We start from the raw sequence: 20,063 nt of genomic DNA, 5'->3' as shown, positions 1-20,063 counted from the left end.
GAATGGCTGCGATCCAAAAATCTGCAAGCAATAAATGCTGGAGAGGGTGTGGAGAAAAGGGAACCCTCCTACACTGTTGGTGGGAATGCAAACTAGTACAGCCACTATGGAGAACAGTGTGGAGATTCCTTAAAAAATTGCAAATAGAACTCCCTTATGACCCAGCAATCCCACTGCTGGGCATACACACCGAGGAAACCAGAATTGAAAGAGACACATGTACCCCAATGTTCATTGCAGCACTGTTTATAATAGCCAGGACATGGAAACAACCTAGATGTCCATCAGCAGATGAATGGATAAGAAAGCTGTGGTACATATACACAATGGAGTACTACTCAGCCGTTAAAAAGAATTCATTTGAATCAGTTCTGATGAGATGGATGAAACTGGAGCCAATTATACAGAGTGAAGTAAGCCAGAAAGAAAAACACCAATACAGTATACTAACACATATATATGGAATTTAGAAAGATGGCAATGACGACCCTGTATGCAAGACAGGAAAAAAGACGCAGCTGTCTATAACGGACTTTTGGACTCAGAGGGAGAGGGAGAGGGTGCGATGATATGGGAGAATGGCATTCTATCATGTATACTATCATGTAAGAATTGAATCGCTAGTCTATGTCTGACTCAGGATACAGCATGCTTGGGGCTGGTGCATGGGGATGACCCACAGAGATGTTATGGGGAGGGAGGTAGGAGGGGGGTTCATGTTTGGGAACACATGTAAGAATTAAAGATTTTAAAATTAAAATAAATAAATAAATAAATAAATAAAAGAAAGAAAAAAAAAAAAAAGAATCTGACTTGTTTAAATCCTTTTAGCCCAGGGCTTCTCATCATTCTTTGTTGGGAGGGGCTCTACCTACTAGGAGTCAGTCGCATGCCCCCTGCTGTAACCACCTGGAATGTCTCTGGACAATGCCAGTATCTCCTGGGGAATAAAATCACTCCTGGCTGAGAACCACTGTTTTAACCCTAACACAGGTTAGTAGGAAAAAATTTAAAAAAAATTTTTTTTTATAAAGATGACAAACTTTGAATGAAGCATCAGCCTTTCTTGACCTTTTACAAGTGCAGGTCTCTCACGGCCCGTGGTTCCCTAGTCCTGGATTGTGATGCTCCTGGAACGTGGCAGGATAAACAGGCACAACTCCTACCCGCCACAGAGCCAAGCCCTGTGAATGAGATGACAGAAAAGGGGCACAGGAGCTACAGAGGCCTCTCCATGTTGTCGCAAATGGCAAGACTTCATCTTTCTATGGCTGAGTAGTATTCCATTGCGCATGTATACCACACCTTCTTTACTCATTCATCATCAACGGACATGTAGGGTTTTTTTCTTCCGACCTTTGTTATCATAAATAATGCTGTGGTGAACACCAAGGTGTATGTATCTTTTTGAAATATGGTCCTTGGGAGGATTATGCTAAGGGAAATAAGTCAGATGAAGAAAGATAAACACTGTATGATTTGCCTCATATGTGGAATATAAAACAAAACCAGAACAAATGAACAAATCAAATGAAACAAAAACAAACCCATAGATACAGAGAAAAGACTAGTAGTTACCAGAAGGAAAGGCATGAGGGGAGGGCGAAATGGGTAAAGAGGGTCAACTGTATGGGGATGAATGGAAACTAAACTTTTGGCGGTGAGTATGTAGTGTATACAGAAGCTGAAATACAATGTTGTGCACAGAAATTTACTAATGGTATAAAGCAACGTTCACTCAATAAAAAGAAACAACATAAAACTGGAGGAAAAATATATATACAAACATCAAACATTAATGGCATGTCTAACTACCTACCAGAAAACAGAAAAAGTGAAAGAATTCATGACTGGAAAACAGGGGTTATATTTATATCTAGGCTTCAAAATGAAACAGAGGTATCAGTTATTGAAAGGAAAAGTGACTGTCTAAGCTTATGTCATGAGAGAACTTTCTATTTCTACAGCAAGAATGACTTACCTATATTCTCAAAGAATCATAAAATCCACACATTTCTAGAATATATCAGAGAGAAACAATTGTCCTTAAGATGGGGACGAGTAGTCATGATTTTCATTTAAAATGGGCATCCCTGAATAATATTTCCTTTCAAATCATCAACATTTAACAGCAATAATGTGACAGTATACCAACTTTAAATAACTTATGGTCAATATCTTGAAAGAATTTTAATGGACTATGAAGATTGTTCTTCAATGTCTGAATACAGCCAGTTTCTGTAATTGATTCTTTGGGAAGTGACCAAACATAATAGTTGCTTTGAAGAAAATGTAAATGAGTATTTTACTGTGTGGTCAAAACTGATTATACTTCCATAACTTGGCTAAGAGAAAAAGCTGAAGCATGTCTCTCCTATTAAAACCACTTCCTTGAGCCAGAAGTGTACTAATTCTACCCATTATCATTCATATGTACCTTCTCCCTTCCACAATTCTCTCCAAAAATCAACAGGTGCCATTAAAATTTTTTTTTAAACATAGAGGACTAAGTTTACATTCTGAAGAAAAAAAAAGGGCTCCTGTGATACCGAAGCAGACACAAAAGCATAATCGTACAGGTCAGACACGACAGAGTGTGTGCCGAGAGTCAGCCACAACAGCAAGCTTCACTCTGCTATGCTGACCGTGTTTTCTCTCTCTTCAAACATGGTGATGTTTTTGGAGTTGTCTTAAATTGCAACCAACTGAAATCAGTTCTGTTGATATTAGAATCATGTAAGGACACCCACCCGCATCTAGTCTTCACTGAAATTCCTCTCTGCAGCTTCATTACCAGACATTAAAATTCCTGATGGTTATGCTCTGTGCTCTTAAATTCCAAAGGTGATATTGCATTTGCAACAAAGACTAAGGCCCAGACACTTGCAGGAAGCACATTATCCCTTCTTAGCTTTCTTTCTTTTCTCGTATTCTGGCCTCACTCAACTCTGACAGCATCGGTTAAGAGGTACTGCTTGGGATAAAAGACTGCCTTTTCAGGTCAGGGCTTTCCGCTTCCTCCCAAAACTGTAACGTACTCAACTCTCAACTGGATGACAGATTTTTTTTTTGAATGCAGTAACGATTAAAATGAAACTATCTGCCTTATTTTACCCATTTACCAAAAACTGATTGATAAGCCTTCACTCTACATGATTTTATGTGTCAACTTCACTATGCTCTGGTGCCCAGCTGTTACGGCAAACACTAGATGTTGCTGTGAAGGTATTTTATGAATGACTAACATTTACAATCAGCTGACTTAAGTAAAGAAGGTTACCCTCAAAAATGTTGGTAAGCCTCATCCAATCAGTTGAAGGAATTATGCCCCTGGAATGTAATACAGAAATCCTGCCTTAATTTCCAGCTTGCTGGCCTGCTCTATAAATTCCACATCTGCCAGCCCCCACAATTGTGTGAGCCAGTTCCTTAAAATGAATTAATTCCCCCTCCACACCCTCCCCATACACACAGTATTGGCTCTCTCTCCAGAGCCCTGAATGACACACCCTAGTTCAAGGGGTAAGTGTTACCATGCCATTGTATAAAATAACAAATAGAAATAGAACCAGTTAAAGGGCACTCTGAAGCCCACAGTACTCAGTCTTGACTGTGGCAGCAGTGGGTACAGACATCAGAGAACCTTCTCTGAGACAACGGTCAGCATCTTGAAGAATGCTTTTTAAATTCTGAAATCTTACTTCCTGAGAGCAGGGGCCATATCTGTTCTTTAACAAAATGCTTTTGCCAGGCAGAGTGCTTAATAAAAAGTCTTGTATATTCTAATTTCTTTGCCAAACAATAGCATGGTTTTTGCCAAATGAGTTTTCTGAACTGAAAATTCAAGATTGTTAAACTTTGGCCTGAGTTTAGCCCATAGATGAACATCTCTGGCCTTGTTTCTGCTGTTCCCTTAGATTCCTGTTCATAGTCCCTGACCACGCTCTCCCTTAGCCGGGCAGTTAATTTTTGAGTCTCTATTGCTTCCTTCTGCTACCCTGTAAGCAACTGAGTCTCTGGAAGGGGTGCTGTTTTATCGTTCAGTACAGTGCCCAGCAAACAGCAGAGGCTTAGTACATAACTGACAGCTGACATGTGTTGTACTAGCAAGGCTGGGTCAACCACTGACTGTAAATAACACTGGATGTTATGAACCATATACTTCTGAGCTACTCAATTTAATTTCATTGAAATTTCATCACAAATCTGCAGTATAATGAAGAAGAACTGAGCTAAACAGCTGTATGTTTTTGACTCACAACTGTATCAGATGTAATGCTCATCCTCCACACAGGAAGACACCAAGTATGTTGACCATTTACATCAATATGAAGTCCATGGGGCCTGCATATCCAGGGTGTGTTACTATAAAGACCTGGATGTGCCTTATGTTAGAATACTAGTGTTGCTAGTATTCTAATATAATACCTTGTTGCACCATACAATTACCTGAGGGGCTTTAAAAACTCAAAACCACATTCCAAATGCATTTCAGACCCATTTCAGGGGAAAGTAAGGGGTCATCAATGTATGTGTGTGTGTGTATATATATGTGTGTATGTGTGTCTGTGTGTGTGTATATATATATTTCTTTTTTTGTTGTTGAAAACAACTCCCTGGTGACTAATGTGTGGCCTGAGTGGAGATCACTGGGCTAGATGGATTTCCTAGCCATAACCAGGGTCTACTATGGATCACAAACTCTAGAGGTACTGAAGTGCAATTGTAGGTGAGTTCTAGAAACATTATCGTAGCTTATGGCAAACTGAGTGAGATTACAATTTCTCCTATGAGAATGCTGCAGATGAAGCAATTTGCCTGTTGGTTGAGTAAAGAATGGTATAGTAATCTAGTTACCCCTAGAATTTTACCTCTTCAAGGAAGAATGAGCACCAAGAAAATAATCTCCACTGCAATAATTCATCTAAAGACAGAGAGCTACCCCACAATACCTTTTTGGCTTCCTCAGTGGTGACAGAGCTTCCAGGGGCTTCATCTTTGGTGATCAGAGTAACTCCATCTATAAAGTAATTCACAGAGGAAAATTCAAGTACAGAGACTCAAGCCCAATCCCACCTTCCTTTCCACCACACCTCCTCCCAGCTTTGCATGGGAGATTTTTGGAATTATTAATATAAATGTGCTCTTCCTTATAGGAAATATAAAGCTTTATGAAAAGTGCTGAACTCACATCATTTTTTCCATCTTCCATCGTCCTTTTTCCTATGTTTGCTTATAGAAAATGAAAGCCACATCACAAATGCTACCTGCTGTGTGAAGTCTTTCTTGATTCAATCTCTCCCTTAGAACTCTCAGATCACTTTGTTTATCCCTTTGAAATAGCTCTCACCATACTGTATCCTGTATGACTGTAAATATTTTATCCCTCCTAACAGATTATACTTTCTCTAGGGCAGGGATTACATTTTATTCATCCTTATATTTCCCTCAGTGTATTTCATAGCAGGAGCTCAGTAAAGAAATGCAAACTGAGTAACTATGCTTTGGTCCAAACCCATTAGGTACCAGATACGGGAATCTGCAGACTTTCTGACTTCTAGCAGTGTGACCAGCTATTGATGGAATGGCAGAAAGCTAAGGTCAGAAGGAGACACGCTCTTACAAAGATTTTGCCTAACATTTAGCCCAGAGTGTTGAGTTGAGCTCAGTGACAGCAAATCAAGGATGGAAAATCTACCCTGTAGTTTTCTCTTCTTCTTAAGATTTTCTTCTGTCTCAAATGATTGATGCACGAAACGCTCTCAGAAAAGCACATGCATTTAACATCCATTTGTACCTAGAAATGGCACAAGGTCATGTGTATTCTCTCAACAGGAGATATATATATATATGTATCTTGTGTATGTTCTGCAAATTTCTTTTCAGCAAGCAATATACTGGAGGCATTCAATAGGTACCAAAACCAATCTCTTTCATCTACTGGGTCGACAGCAGAAGCACAAAAGTGATTTGAGTAAGCCCAATTCACCACCTATTCTAATTGCTTTTGCTCCCCAGTGTAGAAGTTAAAGGACTGAAAAATTAACTGTCAGGGAAATGGTTGTCTGTGTGACAAAAAACTGCCTCTTAGAAGCTGGAGAGATAGGCATGTGACTCCTTTTTTACAGAGTTTGCACAGAAGGACAGGTCGAAACTAATTTGGGGGCTCTACTTCAAGTAAGAAGTTTTGTACTTTGCAACATCATTGTTTTCATAATATGTACTTTTAACAGGTAATATCTTGTGCTTCAGTTCTAAAAGAAAATCAAGCCAGGTTAAAGGAAATGGGCAAAGGGCATGATGGAAATCAAACAACAAGCCTAAAAGTGAAAGAATGCTTGTTGCCCTGTTTCTATGTTTAATTTGCATTGGTCACTGCAAATCAGTGAGTGGCTTTGGTGCATGAAGACGTTGGTTGGCTAGTATAAAATGCCCAAGAACATGGCAGTGAAAGGAGGGCAATGGAGGAGGGCAAAATGTGGGGGAGATTAATGAAAATGCTATGCATCCAGCAGGACTTACAGGTCTAAGAATCTGAGACAGAGATCAGTGACTGCCTATACAGCTTCTCTGGTCATCAAACAGAAGGGCACAGTCATGAAAGGGCCACACTACACAGAGAGTTTAAGATGGGACTTATATGTTTACTTATTATTTATCACTTTGTATGTCTGCTTATTAATCAAGATTTTCAGTTCACCAAATACTGAGCATTTCCCAAATTCACATGGAAAAATCCACATGGGACATTATCAGGTCCTCACATAACACATTACACAATATAATTTATATTCAGAACTTATACTTGGAAAATATAGCATAACTATTTGAAGAAAAAGACAAATGACACCTTACCATGAACGACAATTTCCCAGAAATGATTTAATTGTTTAATTTCCACTTTCTCTCGAAGGGCTTTCAGGAAATTGTTAAAGCGCTGCTCCTCTGAAAACTGTGAGAGCGTGTGGGGGTAGGGAAGGTGGCAGGTCAGAGCTCATACAGAAACATAATTCACCCCCAAAGCGTTTTATGTATATATGTGTGTATATATATACACACACACAAATCCACCATATTTATTAAAAATACATAAAATGTTCTTCTTTGGTAAATTTCAGCTTCGTTTGTTGGGAGTTGTAAATCTTTCCATCTGTTGAAGGCACAGAAATTTCCATAGCTACCCAGGTTTTTTTCGTGGCCTGGTACTTTGTTCTTTTAGGTTTTAATATAGACAAATTCAAACAAAAACAGAGCAATTTAGTGGATGCTATGTACCCATCACCCTTGTAACATCTACACCCTCACTTTCTCCCACGACTCTTGGATTGTTTTGAAGCAAATTTCAACCATATTAGCTCATCTATAAATATGCAGTATCTAAAATATAGACTTAAAAAATTCACAAAAAATTAATAATAAGAGTAATGACCAGTCAGTATTCACATATTCCCAACTTTCTTTTTATATTTTTAGTTTAAAAAAGGTCATTAAGATTGACTAATATGTCTCTAAAGCCTCTTTGGCTCCTCTTCTACCTTTTTCTCTCTTTCTTTTTTGGAATCCAATGACCCGGCAGTTTAAAGGACACGTGGTGGCCACAGTGCACAGAAGTGTTATCAGATACTCCATCCAGGCAGTGGGGGATGTGTGCACTAAAAGATTATTGCCACTACCTTTTCAGCTAAGCAAATCTTTCTCCACCTGACTGAGTCACGCTTAGTCTTATATTGACTCTATTTGGCCAAAATTTGATATTTGATAAAACTGATATTTATCTGTAGGGCATTTGATTTATCTACTTCTGAATCTTTCATCCCATTCTAATTTTAACAATATTTTTATTTTCTTATCACCCTTTCTAACTACCGAAACAATTCAAGAAGTAATTTGGCCATTCACTCAATCCTCTCAATAATTATCTAACTGTATTTTCTCCATCCATTTCCCTAAAATAGTTAGCCAAATAGAATCTGATAGAAGAGAAATTTGGTTGGCTCACTACGTAGAAATCATAAAGCCAGGGCTATAGTGTAATAAAAAGCTAACTTCGAGGGATACAACATCCCAGTCACCCACCCATCTTTATTCTTCCTCAGAAATGACAGCAATAGTAACATGAGCTAGTCATTTCTACTCCTCTTGGCATATGTTGCTCTTCACAGTAAGGATGATTATTTTCAAAGCCCAGGCTTATCTGTGGGGTGCTGTATGTCTCTCCCCTGTGATAGTGGCCAACTGTTTAGGAAGAGGACACAGGATAGAGTTACCTGAATGGCTTCTTCCCTGAAGGCTTTAATGCAGTCCATGCTCTTCATGAAATACAGTGTTTCGTTAGTATCCAAAAACTGCTCGATGTGGTTTATTAGCTGGTGACTAGCTAGAACATAAGACAATAAATTTATTTTCCTCAATCTGAGTGATGCTTGTTAGAGAGAATGGATGCTCCTGCGTGCCTGTAAGTAGTGCGTTTTTATGGATCAAGAGCCTCCCTTGTGGTCTGTTTGCACAAAAGCCATTCTTCTTTTACAGGGGTGGATGGGAAGGAAAGATGAAATGCAGAATTTGTCAAGAAATAAAATTTCTTAAGTGCTTAGAATTATAGCTAAATGTTCCTTTTGGAATTTCAAACATTAAGCTGTTATTGCTTTTTATTTACACCACCCCCCCCAAATTTAGGGACCATTTGGGTATTTCAAAACTGCATTTCCTGATAACATCATATAAAATAGATCTTCCGTTTCCTCCCCTAATTCCACTCAGGGTAAATGTCAAATGGTGTCAGACAAAGAAAAATAATCAGCCAAGGACACTCCACCCTCTTCCAATCACAGGTCACATTAGAAAAGACCAGCCTTCAACTTAATTTAGTAATATCCCTATAGAATGGAATCATTGCTACTTATCTTCTGCCCTTAGTTGAATCTCAAGATCTCTCAGGTACTCAGCACTCTACAAAGCCATGGATACTTAACAAATGATAATGGTCGTCAGCAAGCAACATCATAAGTGATACAGAAAGAGGAAATGCATTAATAGCATTACGGTTTCCAAGGTGAGCTGCAATTTGAGACTGCCTCATAAGCAAAACATTCTTCATTTTAAAAAGCAGAGGAAATCAAAACATAAAGTCACCAGGGAACTTAAAGTGTTTAAGCGGGTCAGAACAGACCCTTATGATCTGTGCGGAAGAACAGACCAAGGAGATGAACACAAGTCATGACCTAGAGGCTCATTCTTACTTGTTCCCTGAAACTGCTCGCTAGCTGGCTGTTCAGCAATTTGTGCTGAATGGTCAAGATGTTCTAAGAGTGCACATTTGCCATTGTGTGGCCTCACGTGAGCCTTCCCACAGTTACAAATGTGTGCCTGCAGTACTAATGAAAACTACTTTCAAGGGTTCCCTATAAAGGCTAGAGGCCACCAGCTGAACCACAGTGACTGGAGCACTGCTCAACCCCTTATGAAAGACATGAAATGCGGTGCCATCAACGTATTTGCTAAGGATCCTGTAGCATGTGGACAGGATTGAAAAACTGGGTGAAGTATTCCCTAATATAATAATTTTGCAGCAAGTGAAAACATCCTGGTAACCATTTCATCTCTTCTACCGACTAGGAGATTATGATCTCCATCACAACGAACTACGTAACCAACTTGAGGGATTAAAGAAACACTTTTCTGAAATTTCAGAAATCTTTAGCCATGTATCCCATAGCAGTGAATTAACATCCAACTATGATTCAAAGCAGAGAAGGAATGTTTGGATAGGACTTTTTAAACAAAGTTTTAAAGAATACAACCCTGATCAGTAATCAGAGCAGAAAACTATCAACAAGAAGCTGAAACCAACAGAAGCTATCTCCCTCTTTTAGTCTGGAAAGGTAAAGTAAGAGAAATGTCTGATATTTCCACTCAAGCAGCCTGCTTTCTCAGACAGTCTGACAGCAAGTTCACTCGGCGTTTCCTATCTGGGCACAAATGAGAATTTTTAAAGGCCAAGGGCAATAATCCCAGAGACATCACATCTCTCATTTCTTTTCAAATGTGAATGATGAAATCTCTGCAAGTTATAAGGTAAAGCTATAATATTTCTCTTTGCTTGATACAGTGATTATTTTAATTCAGCCTAGAACACATTTACTGTGTAACTGCGACATTTAAGATGCTACATTATGTTCTATAGGAGACACAATTAAGTTGAAGAAAGGATCCTTGCCCTTAGGGAGTTTACACGCTAACAGAGAATATAACACATATACATAAGAATAGTAACAGGAGGTCAACATGAAGAGCGCTGAGTGCTACAGAAATATATCAACTAATCTGAATTTTTAAAACTCTTTGGTGATTATAAGAAAGATCTGTGAATTAACATGGCTTTTTTGCTGGGCGATGAAGGAAAAGTAGAATTTGGCTATCAGACAGCCAAAAAACAGAAGGAGCAGAGAGGTGGGAAAGCGCGGGGAGTACGTGTAGAAAAGCACACGGTCCAGCAGGCGGAGTCCATGGCCAGGAGCAGTGAGGAAAGAGGAGGAGAGCGGGGAGGGAAGGGCGTCCCGAGGAGAGTGAGCAGTGAGGAGCGGGGGCAGGACAGAGACAGCACAGGAGAGAAAGGCTTCAAGACCAAGCCTCTGAGGAACCTCAGGATTCAGAGGCTGTACCGAGGGAAGGTTGCTGATAAAGGAGGCCAAGAAGGGATGGTTAGGGAGGCCAGGAGACAGTCAGGAGGGTATGGCACCACAGATACTAAGAGAAGAAATTATTTGAAGAGGAGAATTGTCTACTGTGTTATCAAGCGTTACATAAATAATATTACAGATTATTATTACATAAATTCTGCAAGGAAAAGAGTGTAATGAGCACAGAAGATAAAGGACTCTAAAACATAGGGTGTCCTTGGGCCCGGGAGCCCATGAAACAACTAGACAGTGCTGAATTGCTCTGCAAAAAGCAGTCTCTGCACCCATCTTTATCTTGAATTTTGATGGCGCACACACACACACACACACACACACACACACACACACACCTGCCATCTTATAGGAAAAAACATTCAAAAGAAACTAAAATAAAGCAAATGTGAAAGCCAATAATCCATCTGCAATAATGATATGGGTGAGAAAGACTGCAAAGAAAAGCAGCAGCAATCTCAATCCTCAGCTCCCATTTAAGAAAGACATCCTTACGTGTCTGCGGGCCCATCTGGATCTAGTTTCTTATTTACAGGTTGGACTCTTCTGTCCTTTCCCCCAGAAGGTTCAGGAATGCAGGTAGATACACATACCCAAACTTCAGATAAGCCCAATGAATACACAGAACCAGACTCTATCCTTCTTGGAATAATCAGTTATGTGGCCTGTGCATCTGGCCCCCTATCTAGACTATTTTGTGGTTCACTGATTATAATGAACCTTTTAACACCAGTGAATATATGTGATGGACGATGCTCTAATATACTGAATATCAAAATGGGATGTGGATAAAGGACTTCTCATCCAAACTTTGGTGGCATTTCTCTGTCATTTTTAATAAATGTAAAAATGCAGAAGTGGCTGACAAAAGTAATCTAACTCTGGCTGGATTATGCTTTTGATTCCCCCTTCTCTCCTCTTCCTCATGTAGGAAATGCTGAACACTGGGATGCTTTCCTCTGCTTCCACATCAATCACGGTATTCACACTCAGTAAATCACAACCCCAACTATAATTCACCAGAATGCTTTTCCAGAATTACTCAGAGGCTCAATAATACTCATTAGCAGCTAATATAAAAAATGGCCACTGGAAGGGCCATTCATCTTAGGACAGTAAGTCAGGCAAAGGCTGTCATTTATCTCAAGAAGTCTTCAAAATCAAAATGTCTATTCTGGATTTCAAACCTGTCTGTTCTGGATTTTGAGGTTTTTAATAGGGGCATTAATATGCTAACTAGAATCTGACATGAGTACATATCGTTGATACACAAAATGAGTTTTCATACTTGTAATACTTTAGTGTTACATTAAAATCTTATCAAGATTCAAAAGTGTTATGTAAGAGGAAAACGGTGGTGTTTTTTTTGTTTTAATCTGAAATGTATGCTTTTTCGCTCTCTCCAGAAAAACACCTTCCAAAAGTGAAAGGGATGGTTGCGCAGTCCTGTCCGACTCTTTGTGACCCTGTGGACTGTAGCCCACCAGGCTCCTCCTGTCCTGGAACTTTCCACACAAAATTACTGGAATGGATTGTCATTCCCTTCTCCAAAGGGTCTTCCCAACCCAGGGATCAAATCTCAGACTCCTGCACTGCAGGCAGATTCTTTCCCATTTGAGCCACCAGGGAGGCCCCCCAGAGTTCTACAAAATTAATCACCCCTCTTCCTGCTGCTCAGTCATTACTGTCTGCTTGCTGGTCTCTGACTTGACATTTACTTACTCCTCTCTTTTCTGCAAAGATGTTTCCAACAAAGTAAAAGGAAGTCATGTACTGAGGGTTTTTTCCCTCTATCCTACAGAGCCGAAAGAGCAGTAGTTCACTCAACTGTCACACGTTATGTATAAGGGACTGGAAAGCTATCGCAAATGATTTTGCTAAACCCAGGCATCATTCAGGATGTTTCTCAATTTAATTCTTCTCGTGATCTCAGTGCCCTTATGTGAATTTTACTTATTGAAGAGGTGCACATTTTACAGATGTCCGCAGTTAAATCATTTAAAAATGTTCAACAGTTTACATAGTCAATAACAATGGCATCTGTATTAAAGAAAATAAAGTGACAATAAAAAATCTAGCATTTAAATAAAAAAAGTATATGATCAGGTCAGTCATTAAGAGAATTAAAAGGAGTAACATCTTTCAGTAACAAATAAAAATCTAAGTGAGCAGTCCAGTTTATAGCCAATGAAATCCACATGTAAATTACTATCACTGTTTTTAAAGCAAAAAGTTAACAAGAAACATTTGCCTGGTAAGAAAACAAGTCTGTGTTTTAATACAGGGAACAAAAATCAGTCACAAAGAGGCTTCCCTGTGTCTCAAATAGGGTATAAACTGGCCATTGTGGGTAGAGGCTTTGTGCGCATTCAGACAGGGTCCAAAGAGAAGAACAGAAATCATTGAATATTTAACCAAGGAAGTTTAATGCAGACAACTGTTAACACAGCTGATAAAGAACTGTAAAGCCAACTGAGAATGGGTGCTGTAACCCAGAGATTAGAAATAGCAAGAAGCCCCTAGCACCCCCTGGCACTGCAAGGGAACAAGAACAGAGCAGAAAGGAGATAACAGGAGGGGATAAATAAAGCCTGTCCTATAGGCGCGGAAACCATGGAGGACTTGGAGATGCTGGGGTGGGGGTGGTGGGGGGAGAAAGAGGAACACCCTGGCTTCTCCCTCCCTCCTTACTTCTCACCAGGATCTGAACCCAGTAGGAAGCCAGTAGCTGTGGGAGCCTGGAAGATGCAACCTGCAGGGACAGGCTCTATCCCACTCCTCCCCGCAGACCCAAGGCACACAGGGAAAGGGTGAGCAGAGGATCTAGGGGCCACTGGTACAGTGTGTTATCATGAACCCACAGGACTGAACACTCCATTTACACATCAGATATCTGCAGGAGACAGAAGTTAACAAAGCAGTCTTTAACTTAAATAATAAAGGAATATAAAGTATATAGGACTTTTCTTCATTACTAAACCCTTCCCATGGCGTTCATGACCTTTAAGGAGTCAAATGCACTTCAGGGAATGTTAAGAACAAAAAGAAGGTATCCTAAATATTTTCCCTCTAAATGACATAAGATGTGCCGATTTATTTCTTTAAATACCCTTTTGACTTCTACTTTCAAAAGAATTTGGATCTATGATCCCAGGAATTTGTCCTGAATGTTTGTGTTTCTTGGTCTGGTATTATTCCTGTTTTTAGTTTTGCAGTCTTTAATGAAATCTGCTTACTGGGGAAAAATAAATCACTGGCGGCCACAAGAGAAACTGAGAACCAGGGGGAAAGGATAAGCGTTATGAACCTGAAAGTGACTTCAATTGTTGTCTCGTTTAAGCAAGTGGACTGTGGAGTGGACACAGGTCTGTCCTGCCTTTTACCTCTGTCCCACCCTTCCCCCTTTTAGAAACTGTTCTGCTAGACTCTCTGCCCCAAATTTCCTCATGTAGCAGACAGAAGAAGTTGCCTGCCTCCCTTGAAAGAACAGAAAAAGTCAGCAGATATGACAGAGAATACCACAGCTATAATATTATGCATGACCAGTAGCACAGAAAATTGAACTAAGGTATGTAAAAGCGTTGACCACTTCAACAGTACAGATACAGCCCTGGTAGTTGTTTATTATTACTAATATTTTTTACCAATAACTAAAAAACTCAATTAAAACTTCACCATTTAAGCTCCGTAAATTAAGTCACAGCCCATTTTTTCATGCTTAACGATTTTCTCATTAAGTGCAGTAACTTCTTACAAATTGCACTAATAAAAGTAAGTCTTGCTGGGTGTTTTCCCCCTCTTTTTAAATGCTGCCTTTTCATTGATGTGTTAAATTAAAACCCCAGGCACAAAGAGCAGAGTAAATGCAAAGTCTTTATTGTTCAGACTCCAATCCAGCAGACTGTGAGATCTCTTTCATTTTATTTTTGTTTTTATTTGAGCTAACTGTGAGGCCTACTTTATAGCCACAAGAAGAAAGATTTTGAAGATCTCTTGGTTTTAGCTCACTCTAGAAAACAAGTGATAGTGTAAGCTAATGAGAAACTAGAAAAATGGCATTTGGTTTAGCCCATTGCCTTCAAGATCAGTTTATGAAAGGGAACATGATGACAAGACTTTTTCATTCTGGATGAATAATGTTTCTCATCTTAAATAACTTGGGTGTAAGACTAGATCTGTCTCCAAGTCAGTTGGAAATTTTTAGGCTTGCTGGTCAGTGGGTGGAGGTTTTATGGAATTCTATAGTCTTTCAATTTTTTATTAAAAATTCTATTTATTTATTCTTTTTAACTATTAAAGACCGACCGAATATATCCCATGAAACCTGAAGATTACCAGTTCATATTTACAAGGCTTATAGCAATTAACTAAAGACCAAAGAACAGCCACTCTTTAGTCTAACTAATTACTTCGTTTCCAGACAGGAGTGTACTTTAAGTAGCGCAAAACTGGGGCGTGACACTAACATAAGGAAGAAACGAAAGGAAGTCCTTTTCATCAAATGAGGAAGTGGTATCTTCAGCTCACTTATGTAATGTACATGCTATATGCTTGGAAGTACGCACTGAAGACGGGAGTAGGGAGTAGAGAGGGCAGAGGAAGAGCATCTTCATAATTTTCTAAGGTCCTAAAACAAATTTTAAATTCAACGATGGCAAAGCATACTAAAATAAGATATTTTACTAAATACCACAGTGATACAGAAGAATTCAGAACTAAAGCATCTAGATTCCATTCTGGATGAGTAGTAGAGAGGGGCAGAATGCAAGATGACAGTGTTTGGTACTGTAGGAATTTTATAGTATTTGTCCAGCTTCATACCTGAGTGGGTGTCATCAAACTTATACAGGAAGTAGGCAGAGGGAACCAAGCAGACGCAGAAACAGTACAGCCAAGAGAAAATGCTGGGACAGGGGACCGCTCTGGCAGTGGGGTCCAATTGAAAGTTGGTAACCGAATGGAACTGAGATTCATGTATCAGTGGAAGAGACACAGTGAGGAGTGATGAGTCAGACTCCTCTGCAAGGAGAGGAGCAGATGGCTGCTAGCTGAATGTGCTTTTGGGGATGATAGAGGAGGGGGAGGCAGGACACAGAGCTTTACAATGCCTCAAGAAACTGACTAATTCTTAAATGGAATATCAAGAACCAGAAATTTAAAAACCATACTCCATGTATCAATCTTCTTAAAAATAGGTAAATAATGATGTCCTGTGCTTATTTGGTATCTTTCCTTAAGGACCCTTCAGATCTCTTTTTTTTTTTTCCATTTTTTTCCCCCTCTGTTTTTGATTTTTGTGAAGGAAGTTGTATAATATTCTAGAACTCAAAATACAGAGATGTTTCTTCTCTGATGAGGCTAAGATTTATAAATCAATCCAGAAAACCTGAGGGTTAATCTGGCTGTAATTTAAAAATTCAAATCATGATGATTCCCAAGCACTGTTTTATTAAGGACAATGATGGAGACAAAAAAACTACTACTGGCCGGCAGTACTCAGAGAGCATAAAAACAAATGGAGGTTTTATCTGCATAGACCAGCAGCAGCATCTTTGATAACGAATCATATTACAATAAAACTACTACTGGGCATTAATATCGCAGGATACACGGGCTCCTAAATCTCAAGAATCTCTTTGCAGGGTTGGGGCCAGGATCTGGTGGGGTGAGAACAAACAAGGGACATTCATACAGAAGGGCAGTGAAGTGAATGTCACAGGAGTATTAGCAGGTGTCCAGTGTGGTTTGAGCACAGGGTACACAGAGGGGACCTGTAGAAGACTGGTCTAGAATGGCAGGATGTGACCAGGTTGTATGAAGTCTTGACTGGAGGACTAATTTCAAAGACAAAGAGAGTGATTAAGAAGGGCTGACCCATAATCAAATCTGTGCTATAAGAAGCTAAATCGGTACCAACACATAGGATGAGATGAACAAGAATTTTGAGGGTAATTAATATAGGATGAGGTAACTGTCCAATGGTGAAATGATGGAAGCCCAAGTTGTAGTAGTGGTATTTAGGATGGAAAGGAAAAGACAGATATGAAACAACTGGATTAGAAAGTGACTAAAAATTAGAAGAAACTTAGAACTAGGTACAAAGTGGTTAGAAACACTCATCAACAGTAAACTCAAGAGGCAAAATAACAGCAGTAACAAAAATCCCTTTTTTCTGTAGAAAGTCCTATTAATGCTCATGGCACTGGGACACCCCAGCACTTTGGCTGCTGCCTCACTTGGGATGCCTTTCCTGGGGCCCTCTCCCATCCAGCCTTTCATTGCTCAGGTCTGCCAGCCTCTTCCATGATTCCTCCTCACATCGGTCAACCCAGCTGCACCTACACCCATACTCTGCATCCTTCCTACTGTTCTGGATAAACCATCTGTGTGCAGCTATCTAAGTTACTCCTTCCACCTGTGCCCTAGAACTCACACCTCCCCCTCCTCAAGAATCTCATTATTCTCATGTCTTTACAGACCATTGCTATGGTGACTTCTCCCAGATTTATATTTACAACCCAGGCTTTTTTCCTAAAGTCAGGACCTATATAACCAACTTAATATGTCTTTACGTTCTCTAAATGTCAACACCTTCCAGTTGCTGCTGCTACTGCTGCTGCTAAGTCGCTTCAGTCGTGTCCGACTCTGTGCGACCCCATAGACGGCCTCCTACCAGGCTTCCCAGTCCCTGGAGTTCTCCAGGCAAGAACACTGGAGTGGGTTGCCATTTCCTTCTCCAATGCATGAAAGTGAAAAGTGAAAGTGAAGCCGCTCAGTTGTGTCTGACTCTTAGCGACCTCATGGACTGCAGCACACCAGGCTCCTCCATCCATGGGATTTTCCAGGCAAGAGTACTGGAAAGAAGCCATTGCCTTCTCCCACCTTCCAGATGTTCAGGCCCAAATACTTAAGAGTCACCCTTGACTTGTTTCCTTCTCTCACATCCTATTTTCAGACTATCAGCAAAACCTGCCAAGAAAGAGTATGACCTCTTTTCACTGCCTCTCACTTGGATCACTGCAGTGGCCTTCTAACTCATCTGCCTACTTCAACCTTGCCCAGTCTCAACAGGGCAGCCAGAGTGCCTTTATACATAATCAATCAGCTCATCCTCTACTCAGAACTCTTCAGCAATTTCCCATTTCACTCAGAATAAAAGCAAAACGTTAGGAGGCCCTACATGACATGTGCCCCAGATACCGCTCTGATCTCATCTCTGCTTCTTTCCTCCAGCCACACTGTCTTCCCTGATACTCCTGAGCAATGCTCCCTCTTGGCTGCAAAGTGTTCCCTAGAGATAGCTACCACACTCTACCTTCCATGTTCCTCAATTCTCTGTTCAAATGACAACCAAGTAGCAAGGCTTCCTTCATCCTTTACATAAAATCACAAGCCTGTAACAACCCCAGCATTCACTTTCCCACCACTATCCTGTTTTAATTTTTCTCTATAGTGATGGTGCTATTATGAATTGAACAGGGTTCCCTCCAAATTCACGTTCTTCCCAGAACTTCAGAATGTGACCTTATTTGGAAATAGGGTTCTTGCAGAGTAATCAAGTTCAGATGAGTTCATAAGGGGGAGGGGGTGCTGATCCAGTAAGACTGTGTTCATATAAGAGGGAAATCTGGATGCAGACACACAGAATTCCAGCTGAAGATGAGGCAGACTGGAGGGATGCATCCAGAAGCTAAGGAACACCAAGGATTGCCAGCTGTCACTAAAAGCTAGGAGACAGACACGGAATGGATTCTCCCAAGAGTCCTTAGAGAGAACCAACTTTATGCACCTTGATTTTGGACATCTAACTTCCAGAACTGAGAGAAAATAAACTTGTTATTCTCAAACCAGCCAGTTGGTACTTCACTACAGCAGCCCTAGCAAACGAATCCAAGTGCTTACCATCACTTGACATAGATTTTATTCATTTACTGTCTGTATCTTGCCAAAATGAGTAGCACATAATAGGCATTCAACAATCATTTGCTGAATGGATGAATAAATGATTGAGGCCTCTTGAGTTACTCCTCTAAAAGCTTCATGTCTAAAAGACATGAAGAGGTCTTTTTGTGTTCCTTCAACTTAAATCCATACATTGTGTATTCACTATTGGCTATCACTGAGGGGAATGGACAGCCTAGAATTCTTATCACCACTCTTTAATTTTTATAGAGAAAGAAATAATTAAAACAAAGATCCCTTAAAAGAGAAAATGCAGAGACAAAGAGTAACAGCCTATGAAAGATGTATACAGGAGTCAGATATATCATTTCCACATTACTATAACTATATATGCAGGCATCTTTGTTGCTGTCATTTACTAAGAATGAATTAGCCTCACCCCATCTTGTTGTAAGCTCTTTTTACCCTCTTAGGTCAAGATACTTGACCCCACTGCCTATGGCTATAGCCTCAATTTACCATACCCTAAAACAATTAATCATCTTGACTATAATATAGAACATTAACAGGGATTAACAGGGTTATTCCTATGGAGAGAGTGAGAAAGCAAGACAGAGAATGCTGGTTATAAGGAGGGTTTGGAAGAGAGAGGGACAATGCATGAAGAGATTTCTTCTTTTTATGTGCTACTTTCTGTATTATTATTTTTCAATGAGTATATACTTATTTTTTAACGAGAGGTCTAAGAAGCAATTAAATCATCTTGAAACTGTAAGAGACTATTAGATAAGTAAACAATAAACAATTATTTCTATCTCCAGTGAGTTCTAAATGGAAACACACTTTTCATGGATTGGCATTTATGGGTGGCAGTTACTCGGGACACTTGTATTTCACTGACCCTTTAATTCCTTTAGTTTTCTTTCTCTACCACCTACTTCTCTCTATTTATTACTCATTTACTTAAATGGCAGTATGAAAAAGGACCTTAGAAAATATTTAATTTCACCCACTGGCCTTCAGGTTTAGTCTACCAATCTGAATCAGATTTGTAGAAGGCAAATTTTATCTTTAGTTTATAGATTCAATCTCCTCCATAATTCCTTATACTTAAAATACCAATGTGTAAGTGGCTTCATTATAGCACATCTAAGAGCAATCAGAAATGGGACAATGGTGGGATAATCCAACCTTATGTGTGAGACAAATAATGAATCAAACAAAATACACCCATGCTTGAGAAAAATGGCACAAAGAAGAAACAAATGAAAGGCGGAAGCAATGAAACCTTTGAATTTTCCGAATCTATAAACACTAAAGTGAGACTTGCTAAAGTTCCTAAAATTGCCACGGTTTCCCCTGTACTGTATAAGTTTGTCACTTACTAATGTAAGGGACTTCCCTGGTGACTCAGCCAGTAAAGAATCTGCAGTGCAGGAGACGCAGGTTCAGTCCCTAGGTTGGGAAGAC

The 20,063-nt window shown here is 39.7% G+C and overlaps 1 protein-coding gene across 1 annotated transcript in view; it reads right to left on the bottom strand.

Moving 5' to 3' along the window:
• Positions 1-20,063, bottom strand: part of XRCC5 (X-ray repair cross complementing 5) — a 90,696-nt gene that overhangs the window by 11,624 nt on the left and 59,009 nt on the right. The window contains exons 17-19 of the mRNA XM_052664340.1: positions 8,268-8,377; positions 6,856-6,952; positions 4,953-5,020 (exon numbers count right to left, since the gene is read on the bottom strand). Coding sequence (XP_052520300.1) covers positions 4,953-5,020; positions 6,856-6,952; positions 8,268-8,377 — 275 coding nt within the window. The remainder of the gene's footprint in view (positions 1-4,952; positions 5,021-6,855; positions 6,953-8,267; positions 8,378-20,063) is intronic.

This window comes from Budorcas taxicolor, chromosome 2 (genome assembly GCF_023091745.1).
Source record: "Budorcas taxicolor isolate Tak-1 chromosome 2, Takin1.1, whole genome shotgun sequence".
NCBI classification, from domain to species: Eukaryota; Metazoa; Chordata; class Mammalia; order Artiodactyla; family Bovidae; genus Budorcas; species Budorcas taxicolor.
Note: the sequence above shows the minus strand (reverse complement) of the source record. Positions and strands in the feature narration are given on the sequence as shown.